General features: G+C 49.0%; 1 protein-coding gene across 1 annotated transcript in view; it reads left to right on the top strand.

Moving 5' to 3' along the window:
* Positions 1-222: 222 nt before the first annotated feature.
* SCD5 (stearoyl-CoA desaturase 5) overlaps positions 223-26,507 on the top strand; it is a 31,457-nt gene continuing 5,172 nt past the window's right edge. The window contains exons 1-3 of the mRNA XM_082316575.1: positions 223-486; positions 20,910-21,040; positions 25,479-25,684. Of these exons, the coding sequence (XP_082172701.1) occupies positions 327-486; positions 20,910-21,040; positions 25,479-25,684 (497 nt within the window). The 5' untranslated portion in view covers positions 223-326. The remainder of the gene's footprint in view (positions 487-20,909; positions 21,041-25,478; positions 25,685-26,507) is intronic.

The raw sequence follows: 26,507 nt of genomic DNA on the forward strand, positions 1-26,507 counted from the left end.
GGGCGGGCGGGCGGCCCCTGGGGGCACCGCCGGCAGCGACCCGCGGCCGTTGGGGCGCCCCGAGGGGCGGCCCCCGGGCGCTGCCGGCGCCGGGGCCGGTGTCGGGGGCGGGGCGGGGCGGTCCGCGGCCGCCATTGGCTGTCGCTATGCGGGGTCGGCGGCCGCCCCCCCGCCCGTCCCCCGCCGCGGTGTGGGGCGCAGCCGGCGGCGCGGGAGCTCCATGGAGGCGGCGGCAGCAACAGATGCGGCGGCGCGGCCCGGCCGCCCCTAGCCGCTCCCCGGCCGCGCTGCGCGGGGGCCGCCGCCCCTAGCGCGCCGCCGGCGAGATGGCCGGGTCCCGGCGGGCGGCGAGCGGCGAGGCGGGCACGGCGGGCTGCGGGCAGGCCATCGTCTGGCGCAACGTGGTGCTGATGGGGCTGCTGCACCTGGGCGCCGTCTACGCGCTCAGCCTGGTGCCGCGGGCGCAGCTCCTCACCCTCCTCTGGGGTGAGTGCGGGGGCGGCGCGGGGCTGGGCTGCGCCACAGGTGGGGCGGGGGCGAGGGGGCGGCTTCCCGGCGGCCGGGACCCCGGCGCGGCCCCCGCCCGGCTCGGTGGGGGAGCAAGGCGCGTCTTGTTTTCTGTGTATTTATCCCCCGTTTATTCGTGCAGTCGCTTCGCTGCCGTCGGCGTGGCGAGTCGCGCGCATTCACGGGCAGGCGTGGGCCGGGCGCTCCGCCGAGCGGGGCGGACACCCCCGCGCTGCCCCGCAGCTCCGCCGCTTTTGTTCCCCTGCCCCCGGCCGCTCCCGAGATGCCATTGCCAGCGCCGGGCCCTCGGTTGCTGTAGAAACAGGAGGCACTTTCCCTCCGGTTACATTTATCCGGTTTTTTAGCTAAAAAAAAAAAAAAAGAGGCAAGCAGCTGATACTTCGGTTTAAAAGTCTGATAGAGTACGCGTTTGTCTTCGTTTTGCTGCTTCATCTTGTTACTTTATGAACACCCACGTCTTTGTGCTGCAGTTGGGAGTAAAAAATCACCCCGTCCTTTGTCTCTTGGGGAAGGTGATGTATCTTCTCATTAGCGAAGATTTGAAAGTCGAGGAGGAGCTGTAAAGTGCTGGCAAGGAGAAAATAAGCCCAGCTGTGCTTTCTGAGATGAGGTGGCTTGCTGTGTCCATCGTCTTGATAGCCGTGAAAAGCTGAGGATTTGGTTCGGGAAAGAGAATACAAAATATAGCATCTTCCATCCTACATTAAGGTCCTCTTTTCTCCACAAAAGACGATGCTGGGAGAAGAGCTACATAGAAGCACTGCAGTATCGTGCAAGGTTTCTCAGGGTTTCTGAGACCAATAGGTGGTGGATGTCAGCATCATCCTTCACCAGGCAGAATTGTGTATCAAGTCATGTAAATGTGGGTGGCCAAGAGGATGAAAACTTGAATGCTGCTTACAGCTGGTGCAATTTCTCCGGTAAAAGACCTGCTTTGGGGAGCTTTTGAGTGAATGGAGAATGTAATGGCCCGGGACTCTTTTATACAAATAGAGGAAAGAAGGGTCTCTGCTGCAGGGAACTCACAGACAGGGAATTCGGGTTGTTAGGCTGCCATCAGTTGAGGTGACTCTCAAAAAGCCCCAGCCAAATGCTTTAGAAATCAAGTTTGTTTCTTCTCTTTGAGGCATTCCTAGATCTCTTTTTCACTGGTTCAGCTTTTGATATTCAGTCTGTCTTAAACACTTAGAAATAGCCACCATTACTGTTTGCAGTTGGGAAATGAACCCTTGTGTCAGTTACCATCCTCTGACAAGTTCTTAATTGGGAAATTGTTTCTGAGTTCCTGGTGGGGACCTGGCATTTGACTGGCTGCCTGGTTCGCACAAACCGTTAACTGGCTCGCTCGTGACCAGAAAAGGTTTGAGGGGTGGTTGTGTTTTACTTAGTTTCCTCCTGTGAGCGCTACTCCTCTCCCCTCCCTATGTCTGGTCATGTTCAGGCTGATTTCAGAGTTTACCTTGGCCGTAGCTTGATCGTTGGGGAGACAAGGAGAACCTGTGGGAGCTGCGTGGCCAGAACACACAGCCTGTGGTCTGCTTTCAACCCTTTTAGGTCCCATAGCATGCGGGCAGGTGGGCTTTCTTTTTATCTGTTTTGCCTTTCCAAGAAGACAAGTTGAAATCATCTCTGATTTCACTGTATTGTAATTACAAAACTCCCTGAGGCTGGAGCTGAAGGATTGAATTACCAATTTCAGCCCTCCATCTACCAAGGTATTTTTTCCTAGTTGAAATTAAACATGCTAAATAATAAACAGGTCTCCACAACTTTGCAACTTAATGTCTTTCTTTCTGAAAGTGAGAGCCTCCCCTTTCTCAACATCATTATTTTTAACAGCCACCCTAAAGCAGACCACAGAGTTTTTACAGGAATTTGCCTGGAGGTTTTTACAGGGGCTCCACAGCAGGGAGTGGGTGCACTGGCTCCAGCTGTCCTGGCCAGCTGGATACTGTGTGCCACTCTTGCAGCTGGCTGCTGCGGGGTGTGCCCCCATCAGAGGTGGTGGGCAAGGTGAAAATATAGGATCTCCTGCAGAATATGTCAGACAAAAGTAGCTTGCTGTCATGCTGGAGACTTGGGTCTCAGGTCCCTCTGAGAGCCTCTCTCAGGGTAGACAAAAGCAGGGTTGCTGTTGCTTAACAAACCCACCTTTCTTCAGTCTGGAAGGAGCCAACCAGTGAAGTTGTGTTGGAAGGAAGAAGTGTTGATCAGATGTGTCCCTTGCCCTCCCCAGTTCTCCACATCTCCTTCCTGGTGCAGACCATCTGTGAGACTGCCTTTGGAGCAGGGCTGGCGTAGTGTTGGGTAGTGCAGAGATGTGCGTACACTGAAGGGTGCGGATGGAGAAGCTGCAGCCCTCGTTGCATCCATCCATGGTTTTCTTTTTCTTCCCAAGCTTGCCTGGGACTTGGGAAGCTTCTCAGTGATCTTACGCAAGCCCATGCATTGCTCTGTCCCATGCTCCCCACCACTGTTCTCCCATGGAGAAGCTGCAGGAGCAAGCGTGCGGAGAGTGGCTCACCAGTGCTGGGTGTGACCTCCGTGGTGTCTGGCAGGAAGCAGGCAGCTTCCCATGACTCGCCACTGCCTGCTTGGCTTTTTACTTTCTCCTCCTGCAAGCTGTCCATCTCTGTGGACTGTTGGTTGGGGCAGACCGGGTGCTTCCCTCCCTCTGTGCAGGGTTTGCTTTCTTCCTTCCCAATGCGGAAGGCAGTTGGTAATTCCTGATTCACCACTGCTTCCGAAGTGGAGCTGAAACGCCACTGTGCCACCTAGAAAACAGCTGTTCAAGCCAAACTGCCTGCTCAGCAGGACTCATTTCCATTAGTAGTTTATTGACATTTGTCCAGCTGTACGTAATAGACAATGGAAAAATGCTGCCAAGCAAAGGCTCTGCTGGTTGTTTCCTCAGGATTATCTGTGCGTTCGCATTCCCATTGTCTCCCGCACTAACACCTTGAGGCCACTGTTGCAGCTTCCCGCATGGAGCCAGGGTTGCACAAGGGATCCCAAACAGCGTTCTGGGTGGTGCAGCCACCTCGTCCAGGGGGCACTGGGAATTGGGTTACCTTTCAAGGGATGTACAGATAAACTAATTAAAAACATAGGCTTTCAGGGCTATCCCAATGCCTCCGTGGAATTTGGTTTCAGTCCAAGCTGAACAAAAACAATAAAATTAATCATGTCAAAATTTTCCATGAGCTGGGAACTGCCTTAAGCCGAGAGGCAGCAGATGATATGTGCGAGGCATCGAGCAGCCCTGGGCTGTGCCCATGGGACAGCCGTGTAGCCATCCAGGCAGATCCTGCCGGCACTGTGCCTTTGAAATATCCCCCGCTCTGCCAGCCCAACTGCTCTCACTTTGCTCTTTTCCAGCCTGACTTGTGGTTGGTGCAAGGGTGTGTGGAGAAGACCCTGTTGCCTTCCTCTTTCCCTCCTGATCCAGAGCCAGACAGCTTGCAATACGTGGTCCCTCCTTCCTCTTGGTGCTTTGCTCTGTGGGTCCATGCTGTTTTGTAGCTGACAGCTGCTGCTTTGGGGCATCCCTGCACTCCGGGTTCCCAGCCTTGGAAAGGGGTGGGAACTGTTGAGAAAACGTGCCTTGAGTCTTGTCTGCCCCTAGTCCCACCAGTAGGCTTGTTGGGCACAGCCGGCAGGTTTGGCAGGGTTCACTGACTGCAAAGCCCAGAGGATAGTGCAGCCCAGGCGCCAGGGAGCTAGTACGTGGACCTTCCCCTTCAGGTCTCTCTTTGTCCGCCTCCTTTTGCAGGGCTTTGGGCTGCTGGTGCTTAGCACCCCTTGTAGAAGGGTTTGAAGGGGAGGGATTGCAATTCTCTGCAGACTCACATCGGGAACCAAAGCAGGGTGGGAGCACCTTGCTGTTAGTGGGGCCAGAAAGCAGGGAGTGGCATTGATGGGTCTGCTGGCTGGGCCAGGCATGCAGGTTCCCCAGGAATGAACTCATGCAAAGGGGTCCTTGTGGTCAGCTGGGGCTGGGGCTGTGGATGTGGTTGCGGTTTGCCAGTGGCCTCTTTTGGGCTGGACATGCTGCACCTCCTTCCACAGCCCACTTGGTAGGAAACTGTACTGCTCTTCCCCTAGGTTTGGAACGTGCCATTAAATGATGCTACTTAACCAGGAACCTCTTTGCTCCAGCCAGCTCCATCCTGTTGCAGTCCCAGTGAGGTTATCTGTTTGGGCTAGGAAAGCAAAGCAAAAACCTCTGAAATCCCTGTGAAGAGAAAATTACCAGCATGTTTCACTGCAGGGCCCGATGTTTCCACTGCTAATAGTTTTTTTTGATGGGCTCATGATAGCTTCTTTTTCTTAAAGACTCCGTTCTGGGGGATCACATGATGTGTAAGGGTCTCAGATTTGCTTTGGAAAAAGGTGCTTTTTAGCCTTCATACGGGGCTTGTGAGGAAGCACTTAAAGTAGCCAAATGCATTATAGGAAATAGAAAACCCCCACAAACGATCAAGCTGTTTACCTGCTTTAAAACCTTTTCTTTCAGGCTGCTGAGCATTACTAGTACTAACAACTTTAAAAACTGGCACAAGAATGGCCACCCACAAACCCTGTATCATCTGGATGTGTTTCACAGAGCTGCCTGATAGCTGAGTGGATGTCGGTTCACACGCTGATATGCCTTGCCAGAGCCTGGGATCGAGGAGGAGGATGGCCTTGCTCTGATGGTGCTCATATGGGAGGGAGGCTTGTTGCTGTCATTTTAGCAGTGTTTAGGAGAGGCTTTTGTGCTCTTGAGAATGCCAGATTGATCACGTTCAGCCATGGCAGGCACTGTGCCATGCTTACCCACAGCTTTCCCCTGCGCTGGAGTGCTGGCTGTCTGAGAGCGCAGACGGAGTGGCAGTGCTGCCCAACTGCATCCCTGCCAAAACGCAAGCTGCTCCTGGGCATGGGTCTGGATCCAAATCCTGCTGCCTGGATCCCTTCGATAAGAGAGATGAAAGCAATTGTGGTCTTAGCACTCTGGGTTACTGTGGTGCCTGGAGGGCACCACCGAGATGGTCACCTCTTTCCCAGACCTTCTGGTAGTGTGTCTATGTAATGAGGCACATGTTACTGTTATGCACTGCAGATGCAAGTTTTATTGGTCTTGCACATTTCAGAAGTCTTGCATATTCTTGAGTGCCATCTACTGGCTTTTTTGCTTATTAACTGGTTTTAGTTGTTAACCATTTCTGTGCACTGTGTTAGAAACTGCACGGACGGCTGTAAATAAAAAATCCTAGTTCCAAGGAAGTTCCACTCAGTACCTCTGAGACCTCTGCAGATGAAGGAGAGTGGAAATATTGTCTCTGTTTCACAGATGTGAAATGGAGACATTTGATTAAAACTTCTCTTATTGTCACCCCTGCTGCCGCTCTAGCAGGAGCACCCTCTGGGTCCTGCAAAGTGGTTATGCTGAGGTGATTTCTGTAGGCAAGGTTTTGGGTCAGGAAACAGGTAGCGAATGCTTTCCTCTTAGATACCTCTGTGGAGATGTCTGCGGCCACCTTGGTGGGAGGGGCTTAATGAACAGAAGGACCTTACCTCGCCTTACTCCAAGGAGAGATCTTCTGTCTGCTGGCTTACAGAATGGTCCTGGCTGTGGGCAGTGAGCAGCTCTGGGAGGTTTCTGTGGCATACAGGAGGCCATCCTTGTCTGTCAGCCCCTAGCTCCACCATGCTTTCAGCAATTCAATACAGCAGCTGGTCCACTAGATCAGTGGAGAAGAGGTGGCCCTTCAGAATGGGAATTGCATCTCAGGTTTGGACTGGCTTTTCCTCCCCTACCCTATTTGAAAGCATTGTTTTATAGCTGTCTCTCTTAATAGTCAAGTTCTCGGCTTGTTCCTTCCTGCCTAGCATCAAGAGCTGAACTCCCATCATCTCTGATGGGAACAGAGTCTTTTCTCAAACAGTACTTCTCTCCTTAAAATGACAAGTGCCCTGGAGCGGGGGATGGCTATAACGTGCTGTTCCCTAGCCTTTCTCATCTGGGAACGGTCTGAGCTGTGTGTCTGCTGTAGAGCTGAGGAACATGTCCTCCACCTAGCAATGCACAGACATGAGAGTGGTCCTGGGCCTGTTCCAGATCCCACTACTGTAGAGGACACTTCTGCCCATCAGGTGTTCTCCCTTCCCTAGCATTCACTCCTCTCTTGTTTTGACTGTTGCTGGAGATGATTCCTTAAGGCCTTGTCTGTGAACTTCACGATGTTCAACTGTAAGTACACATTTTTGTTCCCCGTCTTGATTTCATCCCCAGTGCGTTGGTGGTGCTCGGTTTTGTTTCCCTCTGTTTTGTGTGCTGCATGTCACGTGGTCACTGTGAACCTGATAAAGGAATGGAGAAAAAAATCTAATGTCTGTGTGGGCACAGAGCACGTGCGTGCTGAGCCCTGGGTGCCTATGATGGCCCTTTGGTCCTGTGGTTCTCAGGAGGTGGGTTCAAGGCGCTCCTAACGAGTTCTTGCAGTTGGGCAGCATGAATGGGTGAGTAAGTAGTGAAGCTGTTTGTGTTTAGACACCAGGATGTTCACCTGGCACAAAGCACTGCTGGGCCCTTGGCTGTTCTGAGCTGTGCTCCAGGCAAACCAGAAGAACATCAAATGCTCTTTCCCTTTGACCTGTCCGATGAGGACAGAGATGAGAACTGGATCCAGCGAAGGTAGAAATCCCTGCCTCTGCTCCTACTGAATTTGACAGGGATTGTTGGCTTCCGGGCTGCGCCCTGACATTAGGGGATTGGGAGAGGCACCCCTTTGAAGCAGCCCCGTGAAGGAAAGAGCAGGGGAGGTTTGTTGGCGCGCCCAGAGCTGGCCGCATCAAACGCACAGAAGCCCAGCCAAGGGCCGCGGAAGCGTGAGATGCCTCCTCCAGCCCTGGCCTGCTAGCTCCTGAGCTGGTGCAGCCAGGCTCTCGGAAAGCAACAGAAATTTGTGGCTCTAGCTTTTTGTCTTTGGTTACATGTGGAGGTGGGGATGGCAGTATACAGTCTCGGAGGAGTTTCCATGGATGAGTTGGGACGGACTTTGCTCCAAGTAGAGGGAATGCATTGGCCGGAGTTGTGTCAGCATCAGAGGAAGTCTCAAGGGGCTGGGAGCAGATCAGATACCTCTTTTCCAGGAGATACCACCAGGCAGAGCAGTATGAGCCATGCAGACCTGCTTGTCTGGGATTGCTGCAACTGCTGTCAAGGAGGCAAAAGTGTTGTGCTCGCTCTTCTGGGAGGGCTGGGCTACAAAATGTCGCCTTGCCCACCAGAATTTAGTATGCATCCTCATCACTGCCACTCTGCCTTCCCTCCCTGCAATTACAGTTGCACTTGTAATTAACACTGATGTTATAATTGAAGCCAAGCAATTTCTTGCAATCAGATTTTATTTTTACCATGTAGGCTAACAATAAAATGTGATGCCCCACTGGAGAGCTGAAACATTAACAGTTACTGTGCTAAGTAAAGCAAGGCTGATATGAAAGAGAGGGGAAGGCTGTTTGTCAGATGCTGACATCAGGACTCTGTGTGCCATCCCTCATGTGCAGGGACCTCAGCATCAGGAGGCTGGGGATTTCTGGAGGGAGACTGAAATGAGGATCTTTCTCAATATGTTTTTGGCCACTGGCTTCTTGGATGATGTTCTGAGCGGCTCAGAAAAAAATAATCTAGCCTTGGCAAATGGAGGAGCTCTTCTTGACTGGACTCTTTCTTTGCCTGGCTCTTTGGCTTGTTCTTTGACTGACTTTGTATTTTTGAGTGTTTCATATCCTCCCCAACCCAGGCTCACTGTAATGTCTTCTGTGCCTGTGGGATCTCACTGCGTCAGTGGAAGGGGTTGCAGTGTTTGGCTGCTTGTACCCTGCCCTCTGCATCTGGAGCAGTTCACAGGATGTCTCCTATCATGGCCACACAGCTGGATCTATAGAGGGACTTCTGCCCAGGCCCTTAGGTGGCGTTTCAGAAGCAAGGGCAAAGGTGTCTGGAAGGGGGTTGCGCTGCTCTAACCAGCAGTTGCTGCAGTCCAGGGCTGGGGTGGACATACAACCTCGCTGTGCCCTCCTGGACACCCGAGAGCTTGGAAAGAAGCTGGAGGCCAGGGTGAGACAAGGTGTTTGAGGCTTATTTCGTTCTTCATAAATGGAGGGGGAGGAGTTGGGATGCAGAAGGGCTGCAGCTCATGTAGAGAAGTGCTTGGGCAGAGTGCCAAAAGTGGGTCCTGATGGGAAAGAGTGGAAATAGGTTCTCTGAGCCCTGCCAGCACGTGGGGTGAAGGGAGAGCAGTCCTGGGCTCCTGCTTGGTGCCTGTTGGTCTCTTTGGGTGATTCTTCAGGCAGGACCACTACCAGGGCACTGGAGAAGGGAAATGTGTGGGTGTTGGGTAACAGTGTAGGTTGGAAATGGCAGCATGTCTTATGAAAATGCCAGAAACTCTGTATTATTGTATTATTTGATTGAGGGGGGATTGAGGGTATAAAAAGGGGTTTTGCCTTTTAATAATTTTTTTGGCCAGCACCATGAGGTTATAACTTCTTTCCAGAATGCATTTGTCTGTAGGTGTGGAAAATAGGACCTTTATAGTCAACTGAAGCAATCAGTTGTAATGGAGGTCATAGATGATAATTCTCATTCTGAGCTGCTCCTTCCCCTGCTGTAGTTGGTTGGACTTGGCTGCAGTGAGGCAGGCGTGCAAGTGTGGCCAGACCTCCTTGCAGGAGCCATAGCAAGGATCTCCTTGTTTCTCCTTGCTTTGGCTCCTGCCTTTGATGCAGAGGGATAGACTTGTGTGCTTGAGTTGGCCAAAAACTGCCTGGCTGCTATTCAGCAGGCAGGTGAAAGCTGGCCTCCTTATGCAGTGTATACACAGTAAAAATATGAAAAACATCTTGCTGGGTAGGTGGAGGCAGAGACCCATTATGTGGGTCTTCTCCCTGTGCCAGAGCTCACTGCAGGAGCAGAGCTGGGCTGGGCTGAGGCTGTTTGGGCTGGAGAGGCACAGTGAGCAGTCATTCGGGGAGTGTGGTGAGCAGTCATCCGGTGAGTGCCTCCAGGGAGCTGACAGCATCAGCCTGCCCACTGTGCTAGAGACAAAGGTGTCCTTCTCTCCCCTGGCACCATCCTCTAACCTGATGGCTCTGGGTAACTGACCTGCCTGCCACATGTTTGGCTGGATGCAAGAGGCTTGTGCCTTCTAATTTGAATGAAGTGTAGCGCTTGCAAGCCCAGCTCTGACGCTCAAACTGCCAGAAGGAGAGAAAACTGGGAGAGGCCATTTTTTGCAAAAGGTTTTTCTCTGAGCTCTGTTTGGTTTTGGAAAGGGGAGGAAAATGTGTAGGAGCTGACAGCACACAAGTGAAGCAGGCACAAAGCATCTGGGCAAGATGCAGTGATACAGAGGGATGGCAACATCATCCGGAGTCTGAAGTCCTGAGAAGTCAAAACCATCAGACCTCTGCTTCGGCAGCCACCGGCTGGCCTGGGAGTGCACCAGGTCAGAGCAGGATTTGTCCTGTGCAGTGGATCCAGTTCAGCGGGGAGCTGGGACAAAGGTGCTGCTGCCTCCCCAGGGAATCGTTCCTGGAGGCCCAGCAGTTCAGAAGGGGATAGCTCCCTGCTAAGTCCCGCTCTTTACCTGTGCCCCGTGCCTAGAGATTGTAAAAGGCAGAAGCTTTCAGTTTGCCCAGATCACAAGTATGTAGCATGCCACATCTTTGTTCCTAATAGCCAAGAAGCTGCTGTTCCCTGGCTCTGTGCTTTGAGTGGTCTTGCCAGCATGCACAGCATGAGCAGCAGGATGAAACCATTCCCCTGCCATGCGCGCAGCTGTGTACAGAGCAAGCTTTGGCTGGTGATGGGCAGGGATGCTAAATAACTAACCCTCCTTTCTTAAGGCAGAGCTGCCTGCTGAATGCAGGGCTCTGGAGTGTTGTGCTAATGGTTTAACCACGCTATTTCTTTGCTCCGTCCTTGAAAAAAGAGACAAAATTGGCATTAATTCTTTCTTGGCATTTGTAGAGCACTTAAAAACCACCAGAGCCCTAGCCAGCATGCAGATTGAGGACAGCAGTGAGGTAACTGGGAGAGAAGTAAAATCTGCCCATGGTTTTGTGATGACACAGGATTCAGTTGAGCTGAGAGAGGCTACACAAAAGCATAAAAAATTTCAGAGAAACCGGAGCATCTTCCAGCCTTCTCTTTTGATCTAAAAATATATATGAACTGTTCAGCATCTTAAGGCAATCTTCAGTTGCTGGTGAGTTCAGGGAATCTATATTTGCTTCCTAGGGGAATTTTAGCATTCACTAGAATACTTGCTGTCAGCTGCGATTTCCATTCCTCTATTGGCTTTATTTATGTCACATTGGCTGTAGTTGTCAATGTGAACGTTTCTGCTATTCCAACCGGAATAAAGTCTTTTGTATACTCAGCCAAAAGGACTGGCTCTGGGGAATGTTCCTGAAAACGCATACACAGACATGTGCATCCAGGCAGAGACAGCCTGGATTTCGTGAGCTGGTGATGGCAGGGCCAAGAGGATGCGACAGATGGCTTCTCCTGAAGCTCCTCCACCGTGGTACAGAGGGGCAGGAGAAGGGCCTCGTCTGAACTCATCTTCTCTGCAGCTCTAAAATGCCACTTCCCCTTTGCCTTTGATGTGCTTCCTCTTATCTCTTTCTCTCTTGGTTCAATTTCGAGTAGCTCAGAGAATGTGTAGATCTAATTTTAGATGAACCCGCTTCTGGCCTGAGATTTCACGCATTTGGTCTTCACAGGAATGCACAGCTCCCCGTGAGAGCTGGCATTCACTGTATGGTGGGCAGCTCAGGGAATTGGTGCTGCTGCACACCGGTGCTTTTTAACTCGCAGTTGCTAGTTTGAATCCAGACCCAGGTGCTCTTGATGCCAGCCTTTGATAGTTAGCAGGGCTCAGTGAACAGTGGGTTGGCCAGTTGACTCCATCTGCTAGTAGAGAAGTGTTTCCTTCCCAGAGACGCCAGGGCCAGAGCACTAATTCAACATTTCTTCTTGGCAGCATTTTAGGGACTAAGGTGGAAAATTTCTCCCTCCTTAGTAAGTGTAGTTCCAGGTCAGGAAATGAGGCTTTTTTGGTAGGATGACATGGATTAAGTGCTGTTACTGCTCCTGACATCTCTCCGCTGTGGAGGAAGAGATCTGCAAGGTTGCCCTGGAGAGTGACAGAAGTAGAGATGTATACTGAAGACTTGGTATCTAATCTAGATCTAATAATGCTGCATGTTGACCCTGGCCCTCCCACCAATGCAGTGCGTGACATCAACCAGCATTTTTAAATGAGATGTTTGGGTAGACCAAGTGTTGGTCTAATTTGGCATAGGAAAACTTTCCTTTCTGAGGGCAGACAAGGCATTTTAAGAAAATATATCCGAAAACTTGGTGTTATCTAACGATAGTGCAAAAAACCATTGTGGTACCAGGCAACCATGAAATTATTGGCTGCATTTCTGGTCTGAGCCCTGATGTTGAATCAGGAGAGAATCATCTTCTGCTGTCTGTGTGCATAGTGAAGTGGAGGATCTCTGAGGTGTTCAGAAGAGGCCAAGCAGGGGGCAGCTACTGAAATGGATGGCAGTGCTGCCCTGAGTTTCCGTGGGAATGGAGTTAGGTACCACTCAACACTCCTAGAAGTGCTTTCCCTGGTTTGGTCAGATTAGCTGGTGTGGTTCATTAGTACTAAATCTGTCACTGAGTAACAGCAAAAACCCACAAGTGAGGAAGGGAAGGCAGATGCAGGATATGCAGATATAATGTAATTTTTAGAAAGGAAAAAACCCTAACTGTAAGATACAGAAGTGTTACATATTTATGACAATCAGTCAGCTTTGCGATGCTCACTTTGTGCTTGAGCAACTCACTGTTTCTTTTTCTCCTGGAGTTCTTGTAGCCTGATGGAAGACCTTGGGTTTTGTGCGTTTGGTTATTACAACTCCCTAGCAAGCAATTTTGATCTGGCTGAATAAGCAGAGTTAAAATGCTGGTGTGGAAATGAACAAATGTTGCATGTCCATCCCTGTTATTTTTAATCTTTAGTTATACAAATAAGTCAAGTTGTGGTATCCCATTATATACAGGGATGAAAAAAAATGGCCTGTGCCGAGATGAAAATTTCTTGCCAGGCGTTGTCACACAGAGGTTTGCCTGAGACTTTGCTGGCTACTACAGCTGTGGAGAGAGTATTTCCACCAAATGGTGTCATGTCACAAGATGTCTTCATCACGCAGCAGGTCAGCTGTTGCATTTTTAAGGTCAGGTTTTTTCAGCTTCCCTATTGTTGAAAAGGTAACAGATGTCTACAGGTGAAGCACAGCCCTTATGTATGTTAATTTTTGTTCCCCAAGCAAAAGATGTGCTTTCTTGGCCATTAACATCACTAGAATTCATGTTGTCTTAAGAAATTACTCCGTCCTGCATCCATGGGATCTTGCCTCCTGATCCTTGAACTGCTAGAGACACAGTGTGTATACAAAAATGTATAAGCCTTTGCTGAATGTAACTTTAAGCACTCCCACCTGGGGCTGGGAACCCATCAGATCTTGTAGGCTAAACAGAATTGGGAATGTCATCACCTAGCCATGAGACCTCCAGCAGAACCAGGGTGCTGTATGCTTCTGAAGCTGTCCTCAAAATGATGACAGTAGGGGAGCTAAGTTTTTTCCACAATAGCAACTGAAAGCTGAAGACACCACTCAAGGAACAGCTCCCTGAGCAGATAAAAAAATAGCGTTGCAGGTTGGTTGTCAGTGGGGCTTTGCATGAGGGGACTGGCAGGAAGCGGCTGTGGGCAGAGGCTGTGAAACAGAGCTTGGAAGAAAGGCAACCACAACCAGAAATCAGAGGGACAAGAGGTTCAAACAGCATGTGTTTTTGTGGTTGGAGTATGCAGATTTCTCCTACCCTGTTTCTCACCACAATGAGTGCACTGGATGTTTTTCTGGTCCATGTTTCATTGTCGGTGCTCCTGGCTTTCTTTGCTGGCTTGTGATCTTCCTTGTCTGCCAGAGCCCCTGCTGAGTGGGATGCTGTGGAAAGACAGAGGAAGCACTCAGCAGTCTGAAGAGAGATCTGGCAGACCCAGCTGGGGGTCCCCTACCTGCTGACTTAAGGCCATGGGAACAGCAGCTGCCACAATCTGTTAGGGCTATAGCTGTCAGTGATATGGGCCATTCCTAGGAAAGAGTGATGCTTGTGCAGCTTCTTCTGAGCTCTCTGCACTGGGCTTTGCACCAGCACAGGAGTAAATGGGGCTGATGTCCTCAGAACGAGACATAAAACCAAGGCCCTCACCCTTGGTGGCTATCTGGATCCAAGATCTGTCACCCTCCTGGTAAGAGCAAATGTGATAACACCTCTGGGACAGTCTCCAGCCTTGGTTATTACTTTCCACGTACTCTCTGCAAAATGTCACATCTTGAAGTCCATCAGTGTGCAGGCACTGCTAGTGCAACAGTAACTGGGCTGTGTTGTCTTTTTTCCCCTTTTTAAATTCCCCCCCCCCCCCTTTTTTTTTTCTTTTGTATCCTCTGAAGAGCAACTCCTCTTATCCCTGTTGGGAAGAAGTATTGGACTAGGTGAGCCACTGTTCTGATGTCGTAAGGCATGTCATCTGTCTTGTTTGGAGTGGCCAGCACTTCCCCCCACATGTTTTTCCCCATCGTTAGTACTGGTGAGACAGAGGTGGTCTGGGAGTTCCTGCCCTGCTTCCTGGCACTTGATGTAGTACATCCCCATGCTGGCTGACCAAACATTTGTAATCACTTGGCTTAAAATCGAGTCAGTGATTTGCTCCGTCAGGACCAGAAAAACATTTGTTGCATTTTGTAACATGCAAAAAAGCTCAAATGTTCACAAAACTTGCCTAGTCCCAAAGTCTGTCTGGAAAATGGAGCTGTGGTGGGATCTGTGTTTGGTACAACCTACCTAGACCAAACTGCGAGGATGATGGCTCTCCAGGCTTGTGTCTGGTTCAAAGTAGTCATCTTGCTATGGTTGAATGTAGTGTCTAAATTCCTTACTTCTGCAAGGGACTGTGAGGTTTTTAGCCACATATGAGAGAGATGCCAGCAGTGGGACTGGCAAGGGCTGATTCCCTTCCCTGCTCTTGGCCTTGCTATCCTTCCTCTCCGTGCCACCCTTGCAGAGGCAGGGATTGCAGGCACTGGGTCTGAGTCAGTGCCAGGCTCCGCGTGTCACCACCCCATGGGAACAGTCGTGTGACATTATTCTGTATGTTAAATATGTTTTATGTATTGACAGAAGCACCATTGTGAATGCACAATTGATTTTGTTTCACCACTACTATTTTTATGTCTGGTGTTTTATCCCTCAGAGATAATTGCGATTTGCTCCATGTAACTAGGTTATGTTTGACATAGGTAATGTGCGGATAGTTGCTATCTGACAGTGTCTCCTTGTAATCTGTGCCTAAGAAGGATGTCCAGTCTTCTCTTTCAGGAGCCAGCATTGTCTGTTCAGATGTGCAGAGTGAACCCAGTACTTGGGCTTCTTGTTTTGGTTGATTTGTTTCTTTTTCTTTTTTTTTTTTTTTTTTTTTTTTAATAACCAGGTAAAAGTCAAAAGTGATCTGGAATCTTCTGCATTCACAAACAGTAAATACGTATCATGTTTCTAATGTGGTCCCAGGTTTCAGAAATGGAAGAGGTTCTAATTTTGATATTCAGCATACAACAGAGTTGAAATTTTTTGGGGGAGAAATCTGCTCCAATTTAATCAACCACTTAGAGAGGATGATTTCCTGATGCCTGTGAAGTAGCTACAGACTGTGGCAATATCTCCCCATATCTTCATAAGAGGTCAGTCCCCTGGACACTCAGGTTTTCAGAAGAGTTTGGCACTGTGTATAGTAAAGGTTTTCTGGAAGTCCAGCCATGGGGATAATGAGCTGTTCTGAAAAAGATGGCTCCAGTGTTTTATGCTGTTGATCTCCCATCCCATTTTTAAACTATTTGCCTGGTGTAGTTTTCATTGCTTCTCTCTGACAGTGAGATGATACCTCTGTGCCTGCTGTTCAAAATCACACTGATGTCTTGCTGCCTTATCATATTGCACACTGAGAATGTTTTATGAGCTGTTGGTGATCCTCCTTGCAGGCTATCACTGCCCCAAGCATCTCATCCTCGTTGCAGATCCCTGTCTGCAATTATCGCCCCCTGAACTACATTACTTTGCTTTTTCTATCCAGGCAGATCTTTATTTTCAGCCTTACTTTCCCTCTTTCTGGATGGATCCTTTTGTGTTTCTTAGCTCTCTCACTGCTGCTCCAAATTTAGCATCATCTGCAGTTGTAATTAATATGCTGTTTGCCTTTGTTTCAGGTCATTAATAAGGATGTTGAATAAAAATCTTCTGCCTATTGATTCTGGCGTGTTCCCATAAATAGCATCTGTGCACAGGCACAGTGTACTTGGAAGCCTAGCAACCCGCTGGCTCCCCGTTTGCACAGTAGTTTAACCCCGTGTATCTTGTCTCTTGCATCCTGTCCCTGTCCCCTGCACTGGTTCTTTCATTTGTCCTTTTTGCACAGGCTTACTTGTTTTCTCTTCCCCCTCTTCCTCTTTGTTCCCTCTTTTAAATGCTTCTCCCACTGCTCCCATTTATAAGTGTTTTGCTTATGCTGTGCTCTATTGAGTGAGCTTGTGGTTGGAAATGCTCCTGTCAGACCTTATACTTCTGGAGGGCTCCAGGGGGGAGAGCGTGCTACCTGCCCAGGGGAGTGATGTGTTGGGGCCCCACTCACCGTGGAGGCATTTCACACCAGTTTACTCCTTTAACCCATAGTTTGTGTATTGCAGAGCTTGTAGGGGGGTGTCAGAGACAATAGAAGAAGGAAGTAAAATTCCTGTGTTTGAGAGTAATTCTGCCTTGAGGTCTTGAGAAGGAGTAGGGAGAAACAAGGAGGAACCCACTTAAAACCTCTGCTCTGCTGGATTAAATCACCTTTCTTTGAAACAGATACTGGTTTACCGTCCAGTCAAAGGCAGCTCTGGGCTTGGTGTTTGAGTTGTGCGGAGCACAGAGCTCTTGGCACAGGCTCTGCTATTTCAGGTACTTGCACCCAGGTCTCAGTCTTCTCCCGCACCTGCAGCAAGCCCTAAACCTCCCTGCAGAGTTTTGGGTATTAATTGGGATGGCAGTTAGCCATTACATTACATTGGCAGTTAGTTGGCTGGGGACACTTGTTTTGTATGTGTTGGGGGTAGAGCTCTGGCCCTGGCAGAATGCTGTAGCTGGTGCTGCAGCCTGGCTGCCTGTGCTCAAGGATCCAGCTGGTGGGGTGATGAGATCAGAGCTACCTCCTGGGCCTTTCTGCACAGCTGTGGGCACCCTTCTGGCTGAGATGGGCACCTGGATGGGCATAGCTGAGGATGACTGCGGGCATGTCTCTGACCATTACTGTAAAAGGAGGTCTAGAGGCTATGTTTCTAGGGAATTGCCCTGAAGCCAGCATGTTCAGATAAATGGGAGAAAACTGGGCTTGACCAAAGGTAAAGCTCCTGTAGTGATTGCTTTGAGCAGACAAGCGATTCAAAGCAAACCATAGCCAGCTGAAATCCTCTGAAACTATCTAAACCTGGGGTTCCGCCACCTGTCCAGGCCAAGCTAGCTATTGCTCTGGGGAGCAGCAGGCATGGCACACAGCATTCCCACACCATCCTAGGGGCTAGGGAAGATAATTCAGCTCTTGTTTTGAGTAAATTCTCAAAAGAAACAATTTTACAGTAGCAGAAGTAAAGGCCCAAGAGGGCCCTGCAGACCTGTGGAGCTCCTTGCCATGCAATGCCACAGTATCCAGAAGGTGCAGAGGTATGTGAGGATGGCACGTGCCTAATAACATGGGTATCTGCATTAACAGAGTAGATCTGAACTCTCACACTGAACATGGTAATTGGGAGCTGCTTTTGGGTCTGCGTGTGGCAGGAGAACCCTACTGCGGACGTAAGAAGGCAGACCGCAGAGCCGTGGAGTCAGCGCTGGGATGCGTTCCCAGCCCAGTGGCACACTTTAGCTCCATGCCAGGCAGATGGCTCCCTGCCAGCAGCTCAGTGAAGCAGACATTCGTGCTGCCTTCAGGCCATGAGTGAGGCAAAACTGAATAAACGATCAGAAAATGGCTTGAAAGGATCTTCCTTCTCTCCCTCTGGCTTTAGTATGAAACTGTGAGCTGCACAGCTCTAGCTTGCTTTTCACAACATGAGAAATACCAGCCTTAAATCCGCTGTCTTTCACAGATCTGTTCATTGGCTGCACTGTTTCCTCTCTCATCCCAGGTCTCTCCAGACAGCTTTTTCTGCTGTGTTAGCTTTTGCTTTTTCATTTTTTTCCTCTTGAAGTCCTCATTCCACTTTTTTTTTTTTTTTTTCTTCTTTCTTTTACTTTGGTATTAGCATGACACAACCTTTTGTCAGGTGGCTTCAGAGCTCCTGCTCAGGCTGCTGTACCGTTGGTGGACCTCCCATCCCCTGGCTCTCTTAGATGCTAGCCCTGCTTGCCTGGCAACTCTGTGTGCTCCATCCTCAGGCTTGTGTCTAGTGAGTCCTCACCTAGCCCTTTTCTAGCTCCATCTTCCTTATCCATCAAGCACCTCTTGTTTCACAAGCAGCCCTCTCTGTGCAGTCAGTGCTGGGCCCAGCTTGGCCTCCCGGTGAGGACAGCCCTGTCGAGATGCCTCTTGGCCTCATAGCTGGGCATCTTGGGGAGGTGAGGATGCTGCCAGCTTGCTGTTCTTCCTTCACATCCGTCATCAATGGCTGCTGACAGCCTCCTCCACCAACACAGCCCTCTCCCAAGCTGTGCTCCTGCCAGCCCTGCAGCACTGGTTGAGGGAAGGAAAAGCAGTATATTACATCATGGCCTGGGAAAGCCCCATTTGATCAGGGCAGCATGTTTCTTGGAGGCTCTGAGGGTATTTCCTCAGTCCGGCACTCATTCTTGGTTGGCCTTTCTGCCGTTCTGCTTGCCGAGCCCCGCAGGTGAGAGCTGGCTTGTTCCCGACTGCAGCCATTGGGAGAGCCTGGCGTGCCAGCTGCCCCCTGTGAAACAGACATCCCTCTTCTTTTGCTGGGGCACAACACCAGTCAGTCCCTGTCCTGAAGTACGGCTGAGCTTGCCTGCTCATGGTTGATGGCTGGAGACATGCTGCCTTCAAGTCCACCTATGCAGGAACAGGACTCCTGCAGAAATGTTTCAGATGAATCCTCCTCCCATTTGTAGCCCAGGGCTTCCTGGGAAGTGTGAATCAGGAATGATGCTGGGAGGGGGCCTGGGCTGGGAGGTGCTCTTCAAAGATATGGACACAGAATGGCACGTAGACCCTAGGGCAGCCCTCACCCTCCCAAAATACTGCTGTCCGTTCTGCTGCAATGCTGGTGGTGTGGAATGGGCTGAATGAAAGGGTCTCTATTAAGCTGAGCTCTATAAGAGCTGAATCATCAAGTGGCATAACTCCCTTTTATTCAGTGCAGTTATTTCATGTAGTCTGTATGTTACCTGCCACTCAGCCTCTTTCTTGCACTGGACAGAGAAGGAAAGTGAAATCAACCTTAATGTTGCATATGTCTTGTTCTACCCGCTTTTCTTTAATTCTGGTTTTAAGCAATCAGTCATGATTAAGATGGATGGATGCCTTGAGAAGTACTTGGGCAACTAAATGATCTGTTGCTTTGAAGTGGGAGAAAAGCTCCTCTTTGTGCTTTAAGGAAGCAAAGAGACTGCTGAAGATGGGAGATTTCAGCCCCTGTGACTAGCATGAGGTTAACCAGTCATAAAGCCCACAGACAGTATGTTCTTGTAATGATTCAGGACTATAACCTTAATATTTTTGTTAGCTGGATAATGTCGGTATTCTGTGTGTCACAGATATGTTCCCACAATTACAGTCATTTGAGCCATTTGGAAGGCCTTATTTAGTGATGTTTCTGCACAGTTCAACATCACATACAGAAAATGACAGGATAGGTTTTCCCTAATTTTGTGGACAGCACATCACTTCAGACCTTGCAAACTCATTTGATGTTGTCCTGTAATATTCTTATTGTTTGAATCCACTCTTGTTTTAATTTTACACTTGTAAAATGAGCCTATACTCTTTAGGCACAGTATGAGAAATCAATACCTATGGGAAGGAAACATAAGAGTTTATATATAGCGACAGGTGGATAGCTTGAATGTGAGTAGATTTAAGTGGTCCAGTTTATTTGGGACTTATAAAATACTTTCCTCCTAGCTGTTCCCATTTTCTCTCCGGTCTCTCTCCAAAAGGAGGAGCAGCTCTAATGCACTGTTCTTCCAACCCTTTCCCGTAGTCTTCTCTTTTGTTGCAAGTCAAAACAACTCAGGCTATGGATCATCCATCACACAGGAATTCAAAGACACTAGAGGCAAAAACAGCGAGCACGTCAAAGGAGAAGCAGTCAGTGCACAGATGCATGGCTCGAGCAGGTGGGCCTGGGTCCACTGTCTGATTCTGCTGCCCCAGCCAGCCATTCCCCCTGCCCCTGGAAATGCAAGTTTAACCGGCTGGAGCATGTGTGAGCATGGCCCCTGCTGAAAGGAGAACCAAAGATGTACTGATGGTGGTCGGTGGGGGTATTATTTTAAGCGGGGTGGGGGGGGGGAGTGTACACTGCAGGATGCATGTGCTTGGGCTATGTGTCTAGCCTGGAGCCAGTGTGGTGAGTAAGGAACAGACTTGCTCCCGTGCTGTGTTGGCCATCTGAAAAAACGTTCAAATTTACCTGGGCATTTTTTTAATTAAGGGAAAGAAAAACAGTCCCTGAAACTGAGGGAGGTGGTGAATGCTCCGCTTCCTGGCGCATTTTTATTACCGAGTCATGAGCTCCTGATGATAAAAGAAGTTTTTATTGTGGAAACTCTGACACAGCTCATATCTTTAGTGGTGGGATGTGATGCTTGTAAACTAGCTGACAGATCAGACTCCAGCAAAGACCTGTGTGGAGGCTGGCAGTGTCCTGTTAGAAGAGTCGTTGCTACTCTTCTGATGTGAGTGATGAACTTTCACTCCACTGTACTTGGCGAAGGTGCACTGCATAAACATGTCATGGCATGATGCTTCAGTGCTGCCAAACTCTCCTGAGCAATGCACCGGCTAAATGGGGACGGGTGGGAAGTGGAATGACGTGTCCCTGGGGCTGCAGGGCAGAGGTGGGCTGAGAACCTCACCTCCTGTCTGCCCAGCCTTGTTTTCTGAGTGACCGTGCAGGCATTGGCAGGCAGGGGCAAGGATCATCTTTACATCAAAGAAAGCAAAAATAATGGCAGTTGACTCCTGACACATCCTGTGTTTTGTTTTTTTGTCTTCCAGCATATTTCTGTTTCCTGATGACGGCCCTGGGCGTGACGGCTGGTGCGCATCGCCTGTGGAGCCACCGTTCCTACAAAGCCAAGCTGCCTTTGCGGATCTTTCTGGCTGCAGCTAACTCCATGGCTTTCCAGGTGGGATTGTGGTTGCCCGTCCAGATTCTTGGCCTCCAGGCAGCTTTCTCTCCTGTGTAGAGATCCCCTCAGCTTAGAGACAGCAAAAGAAAAAAAAAATATTGGCAGAAAGACATTTTCTGTTAATGTACTCTGCTGGCTCAGTGAATGGAGAGCCCCTCTCACCACCCATGTAGCAGTATGCATTAGGCAGTCCAGGAGCAATAATTACTTAAGGACCAAGTTGAACGTGCCCACATCAGGGGCTCATCACCCCAGCAGCCAGTCTGTGGCACAGCTCAGGCCTCACACTTCACAGGACAACGTGGAAACTTATGTAAGGGCCAACTTGATGCAAATATGTCTGCGTAATCAAGTCTATTTGTCCATCTAGGCAGTTGGAGATTTCGATGTGCCCAGAAAGGAGAGCAGGCATCCTTTCACAATCTTAATTTATCTCTGTTTTATGCAGCATTTTTCACCAGTAAATTCAAGTACATTTGCAAAGAAGCGTGTTACTAGCTCAGTACTTACTGATAGGCAATCTTAGACCTCAAAAATGTTTGTGTAACACCCAGCTGGTGGTAGGAGTTAGCCCAGAACCAGGATCTTGTCAGTGTGAATATAGTTACTCCTTTGGCTGTTCAAAATAGAGATATGAACCTGTACTAACATTAAATTTGCCGAGCTTGGCTGCCGTAACCCCTTGTGGCTCAGAGTACCACGTGTGTGTTGTGCCTTGAGTTTTCAGCTTTTTCCCTTCAGTCCCTTTGGTTAACTTCTCGTTCAGGTACCTTGACAGAGGATTAAGAGAGTCCCATTATCCACTTCTGTACTGTTCGCTTATCTTCGATTTATCTTTTTTTTTTTTTTTTTTAAGGTGGAAAGAATTAATTTTGTTAATCCCTCTAGACATTACAAAGAACACAGAGCACAATGCTTTTGCTTGAATATGGGAATGTGTCCATTTTGACTATAACCTTCCTTTATTCTGAGCCATATTCTGGGTGCTTTGTGCTGCTCAGTTCCTTGCAGAGCTTTACAAGCCCTTTGTTCAGCGTGTTAAACAACTGTTTTGAGTTTTGAGAACCCCCGGCACTGTCCTCCTGTGTTACAGCTGATCTTATCTTTCATAAGTAATTTAAGTGAATGTGTTGAGCTGGTTGCAGTGAGCCTGCATGTTGGGATTTCATTGCGTTCTGCTCCCCTGTTGCTATGGATTTTGCTCTCAGCTGCGTTGGCCTCATCACTGCTTTTGGCTGAGGACATGGTGTGATTCTGAGGCAGGGAAGTACTTCAAAGTAACTTCAAGCCACCTTTGTGTCCTTCGTATTGGAAAAAAAATGAAAGGCCAAATCACACACTCTAGGTTTTAAGTAGTCTGAAGCCTGCTCCTAATTACCGTGACATCTGTTGCCTGCTAAAGGCTGTTTTCACCACCACAAGCAGACAGTGAATGAGTTTTCAGGTCCATCTCCCTCATGTTGGCTTTGGGGGGCATTAGCATTGGAGATACCTACAGCATCCCTGGATGCTCAATATTGAGGAAATACTCAGACTTCTTGAAGGGCAGGAAACTCTGCTGAAGAGTTTAAACTTGATGCTGCATAGGCTGTGGCATGCTGTACTTCCTCTGAAATACCATCAGATGCAGCCATTTTTGCCCTATTGCCCGGTGCATTTTTTATAATCGGAGCATGCTGAGCTGTGTTTCTTCTCTCCATCTGGAGTGAAGCTCTCACAGTTTTGAAAGACTGTGCTTCTTGCTGTCACATGTCTGTTTCAGAAATAGGTAATACCTGGCTTACGTCTACTTGATCTCCTAGTGTTGTAAGTTTCAGCATCTCAGCTGGGACATGCTAGTGTCTCCTCTGCTAACTGCGTTGTACTGTTGCTCCTGGCCATCTCTGTGGAACAAGCTGTGTTGTTCAGGTGAGGTTGTGCTGTGTCCGTTTGCACACAGCAGCAGTGGTTGTATGGAAATTTGTCCAATTTGTTACGTTTCGATCTGCAGGTTTATTAAGGGACCTGCTAATGAAACCTCATGTCTGCATCACTGTCACAGCATGATGATGCTGCTCTCTGCTTTGGAAGGGATTTTACTCCTGTGTTTACCTGAAACTTAATCAAGAGTGTTGTGTTCCTGAAAAATGGTTGCTATTAATACTCTTGGAGCATATTTACATGTGCTATGCTCCAGTTCTTGGTGTATTTATTGCCAACAGTTCTGGCCTCTGGCCTTTATTTCCTCTTACCCTTTGTGGTTTCTAATTAGGTGCAATTCAGTTGTTTCACAGCTTCCTAATCCTTTCTTCTGGGGAATCATGTGTTTTGCCAGCCCTGCAGGTGTTTGCTGTGGTATGAAAAGCCAAGTTAATTTCTCACAGTATCATTGCTTTGACCTGATTATCTGCTGTTCCACAAATAATTTTATCAAGTGCTCTTATGATAAACTGATCAATAGTCTCACTTGAAAAATTATTTCTGGTTAAGAAAGAGGACCATTCCTAGGTGTGCTTCTTGCATAACCCTGTTTTATTATTAAATTACTTAATCTTGGCATTTTCCAGCCTTCTGGATACTCCTGCTGAAGCCACTCGAAGTGGTGTAGAGGCTTTCATTCCCTTTGATTTCTCTGCAGGAAAAAAATAAGATGGCAGGAGGGTAAAGATCTCCCTTTGTTCTCACTGAGGACTTTGGTGACTTCCTTTGCTTCACTCAGTTTACTTTGTTCTCTTGTGCAATGGGATAGTTAAGGTGCGACATACTGGGGTGCTGGTAAGGGGCTGATCTTTCCTGCCTCCTGTCCATGGCTTACATGAGTCAGTGCTGCAGAAAAATGTTCCCCTCATCCCCAGCCCACTTCCAGTGTCACTGTGGCCATGGTGTGACAACAGTACAGGGCTGAGCACAACTGAGTGCTGAGATCTTTCCGGGGCTTTTGTTCTTCACTTGTCCCTTGCGGGCTCTTGCAGACAGAGAGCATCTTTGCAAGGCTGAAATTGGACAAGGAGGTATTTGACCTGGATTCTTTAGCTGCTCTTTGCAGTTGTTCCTGGAGTCCTCTCAGCAGCACAGGCAGCCTCAGTGCTTTCTCTCAAGTGTTGGCAACTGAGAAAAACAGCAATGATTTTTGCAATGCTTTCAGCATAGGGCTTTTGTCTCACAAAATATAGATATATACAGTTGTCATTAGCCTGGGCTTACTGTGTCCTGCAGTATATTCAGCACCATGATGGCTGCCGCACTGTGGTTACTATACGGACACCGCAAATGGTTTGCTCAGTTCCGCTGGGAGCAAAGCTGCTGTGGTTGGTGGTTGTGGGTGCTACTGCTGTTCCTACAAGTAACCCAAGCCCGCCCTTCCTTTGGGTATTACTGCTTGGGTACCTCCCTGGCTGTGCAAAGATGGAAATAGCAGAGGAAAGCACACTCCACTAAGCATTCTCTGATTAAAGTTCACACTGTTGTGGATCTAGGCATTAAGTAACATTTCCATGTTTTGGTGTTGGTGTTGGGCAATTCAATTCATAGATGAGTGTGTGGCCTGAGTTCTGTAAGTATTGTACATGCTTACAATGCCCTGCATTAATAGCTCAGCACCACTGCAAAAAACACATTTAGTCCAATAGCCAGTGCATCCTGCAGAGTAAACTGGGAGGCTGAAATCCCTTTGGCTGAGTAAGCTCAGAAAGTCTTACTTTACTGATCCAAGTCTGAAATTGTGGTCCATCCCTTCCTCCCTGCAATCCACGTAATTCCATTTACAGCCATAAGGTATTTCAGTGACCCATATCTGCTGACAGCTTGAGCAGAGACAGGACTGAACTTGCTTTGTATCTGATCTGGATCCAATGCTGAGCTGATGTTATGGGTCTGAGACTTTTATTCCAGCCTCGCTGGAAATTTAAGACTTGATTTCCCATAAAATAGGCACATCTGCTTTGATATCTTAATCATAGAATGGTTTGGGTTGGAAGGGACCTTAAAGATCATCTAGTTCCACCCCCCCTGCCATGGGCAGGGACACCTTCCACTAGATCAGGTTGCTCAAAGCCTCATCCAACCTGGCCTTAAATGCTTCCAGGGAGGGGGTACCTGGTCCTTCCAGCCCAATGTCCATCCTTGGACAGTGAACACCCAGGGAGGACATAGGACCAGGGCAGACTGATGATGGTAACTCCCAAGAGGCTGTTGGCTTCCAGCCATCTCTAGCCCTGGGGTGTGTCCAATCTGTGTCACTGGTTCCCAGAGTGTGTGCCATTCTGTGTGGGCACTGACAGGAGCAGTGTGATGGGCTGTCTGTCTGCAAAGCTGGAATGTCTTTAGTTGATAACCTTTTTTGAGGAGCATCAGAGAGAGGCTCGTTGTAGTTGCTGTGTGGGGAAGGAGCTGGAGGTGCTACTGCTAGAGCAGTGGCCAGCCTCTGTCCTCTCACCCCACCACGCTTTCTGTGCAGAATGACATCTATGAATGGAGCCGAGACCACCGTGTGCACCACAAGTACTCGGAGACGGATGCAGACCCACATAATGCCCGCCGCGGCTTCTTCTTCTCCCACATTGGCTGGCTGTTCGTGCGCAAGCACCGGGACGTCATAGAGAAGGGGAGGAAACTGGATTTCACTGACCTGCTGGATGACCCCGTTGTCAGGTTCCAAAGAAAGTAAGTGGGAGCGCTGGGCCGTCGTGCAAGGCGGGGTGGAGAGGTCCCTTCACCTGGTTGTCTCATTCCTTATTTTTATCTTTCCCTTTTCTCCCCCAAGATATCCCTGCCACCTTGATTGCAGGTGTTAGGACTGCCGTCCCTCTGGCCCCTACCATTGCCACGTGGCTGATGCTTGCTGACTGTCCTTGCAGGCTCTGCTGCACAAGCAGTGAGCCCTGTCCTTGTCCCTCTGGTTTTCCAAAAAGCCAGGGCTGACTGTGAAAACAGCCACAGCAGAAGTTGCTGGGATCTTGGCCTTCTCCTTTGATCACTGGAGCAAATGCTGTAATCACTAACTGCCTTAATGCAGAAGTGCACATTTCACTCTGCGAACTTGTCTTTGGCACCTGTGGGCCAGCGCAGGCCAAGCACTTCCTCTCCCAAGACTGTCATTCTTCACGGGATTAATTATCTCCCTTGAGAATTAGCACAGACGTAGTTCAGTTTGCTACACACTCTGTGAGAGGTGGGAATTGAGCAACATGCTTTATCCTCTATGTGAGTACCTGTATTTTAGGCACAAGAAGACTGTCTCTGCCTGCAAGCATTTGGTCCAGATACTTTGGCAAACCACATAAGCTCATTTCTGAGTGTTTTATGGGTGAGGGAAGCAGTCAGTTGAGTCCAGAAATCAGTTTCTTTTTTGCATGAGAGAAATCTGTGCACTAGCAGAATTACCCCTGCATCGGAAGAGCTCCAGGAGTGGGGAGTTCACTGCCCTCCACGTATTGTTACTTTTAGCGGTTCCTCAGTCAGCAGTGCCTGTTTGCAAAGGCTCCCT

The sequence above is a fragment of the Platalea leucorodia genome (assembly GCF_965183815.1).
Source record: "Platalea leucorodia genome assembly, chromosome: 6".
NCBI lineage: Eukaryota > Metazoa > Chordata > Aves > Pelecaniformes > Threskiornithidae > Platalea > Platalea leucorodia.